This window comes from Callospermophilus lateralis, chromosome 11 (genome assembly GCF_048772815.1).
Source record: "Callospermophilus lateralis isolate mCalLat2 chromosome 11, mCalLat2.hap1, whole genome shotgun sequence".
In the NCBI taxonomy this organism is placed as follows: domain Eukaryota; kingdom Metazoa; phylum Chordata; class Mammalia; order Rodentia; family Sciuridae; genus Callospermophilus; species Callospermophilus lateralis.
Window position 1 is genome coordinate 49753790 of NC_135315.1, and position 1514 is coordinate 49755303.

Sequence of the window (1514 nt, forward strand, 5' to 3'; positions counted from 1 at the left end):
ATTATTGGCAATAAATGTCCATGGAAGTATCAGAAGAACCAAAGTGATCACACAGAATCTAGTAGATGAGATAATTTCAGAAGGGAGAGAAGAATCAGCATTGTTATGTTCAATGATAAGTGAGGAACCTAAGTCTGAGAGATGGCTTGGATTGAATGGTGTGTCATAATCTCATTGTAGATGTGGTTTTGAATACTGAGTGCATGATCAATGAGATCAAATATGCAAAGAGACTGCACATCATAGAAATAGGTTTGGCTTATTATTTATATTTTAAAAGAACCCTATTATTTTCTCTTAAAGATACTGGAGATAGAGCATGATAGGAAGAAACCAATCTATCATCTCAGAATTCCTCCTCCTGGGCCTGCCCATCCAGCCAGAACACCAAAACCTATTCTATGCCTTATTCCTGGCCATGTATCTCACTACTGTCCTCGGGAACCTCATCATTATTGTCCTCATTTACCTGAACTCCCATCTCCACACTCCCATGTATTTGTTTCTTAGCAACTTGTCCTTCTCTGACCTCTGCTTTTCCTCTGTCACAATGCCCAAATTGCTACAGAACATGCAGAGTCAAGTTCCATCCATCCCCTATGCAGACTGCCTGACCCAAATGTACTTCTTTCTGCTTTTTGGAGACCTGGAAAGCTTCCTTCTAGTGGCCATGGCCTATGACCGCTATGTGGCCATCTGCTTTCCCCTACACTATACCACCATCATGAGCCCCAAGCTCTGTCTCTTCCTGGTGGTACTGTCCTGGGTGCTGACTGTGTTCCATGCCATGCTCCATACCCTGCTTATGGCCAGATTGTGTTTCTGTACAGAGAACGTGATCCCCCATTTTTTCTGTGATATGTCTGCCCTTCTGAAGCTGTCCTGCTCCGACACTCATGTCAATGAGTTGGTGATATTCATCACAGCAGGCCTCATTCTTCTCATTCCATTTGTCCTCATTCTTCTTTCCTATGGGCGCATCGTGTCCTCCATTTTGAAGGTCCCTTCTGCTCGAGGTATCCATAAGGCCTTCTCCACCTGTGGCTCCCACTTGTCTGTGGTGTCTCTGTTCTATGGGACACTCATTGGACTCTACTTATGTCCATCAGCTAATAATTCTACTGTGAAAGATACTGTTATGGCTCTGATGTACACGGTGGTGACTCCTATGCTGAACCCCTTCATCTACAGCTTGAGGAACAGAGACATGAAGGTAGCGATGGGAAGAATCTTTAAGAAAATTTCCTTTAGCCTATGATGGTAATGCTTGGGAACATTGCATCAATTTCTGTTGCAAATGATGATTTTGATATATTGATATTGATATTTGAATGCTATTCCAGACCTTTCTTCCTATAAGTTACTATTTAAACATAATATAGCATAATTATCCAGTAAATAAGTTGATGTGTATTTTATATAAAAGGTTCTCAGAATCTTCTAGTAGGACTTTTCTATTTGTTAAATCTAGCTGAGGATGAGGAGGCATAAGGTAAAAAAACCTTTTAATTGAA

The 1514-nt window shown here is 41.1% G+C and overlaps 1 protein-coding gene across 1 annotated transcript; it reads left to right on the forward strand.

The window, feature by feature from the left end:
- Window positions 1-319: 319 nt before the first annotated feature.
- LOC143642230 (olfactory receptor 1E5-like) lies at window positions 320-1258 on the forward strand. The gene has a single exon (XM_077110485.1). It carries the CDS (start codon window positions 320-322, stop codon window positions 1256-1258), a length of 939 nt encoding a protein of 312 aa, XP_076966600.1.
- The last annotated feature ends 256 nt before the right edge of the window (window positions 1259-1514 follow it).

What these genes read in the sequence shown, in the direction of transcription:
- LOC143642230 (XM_077110485.1), top strand. Translation starts at nt 320, where the DNA reads ATGATAGGAAGAAACCAATCTATCATCTCAGAATTCCTCCTCCTGGGC.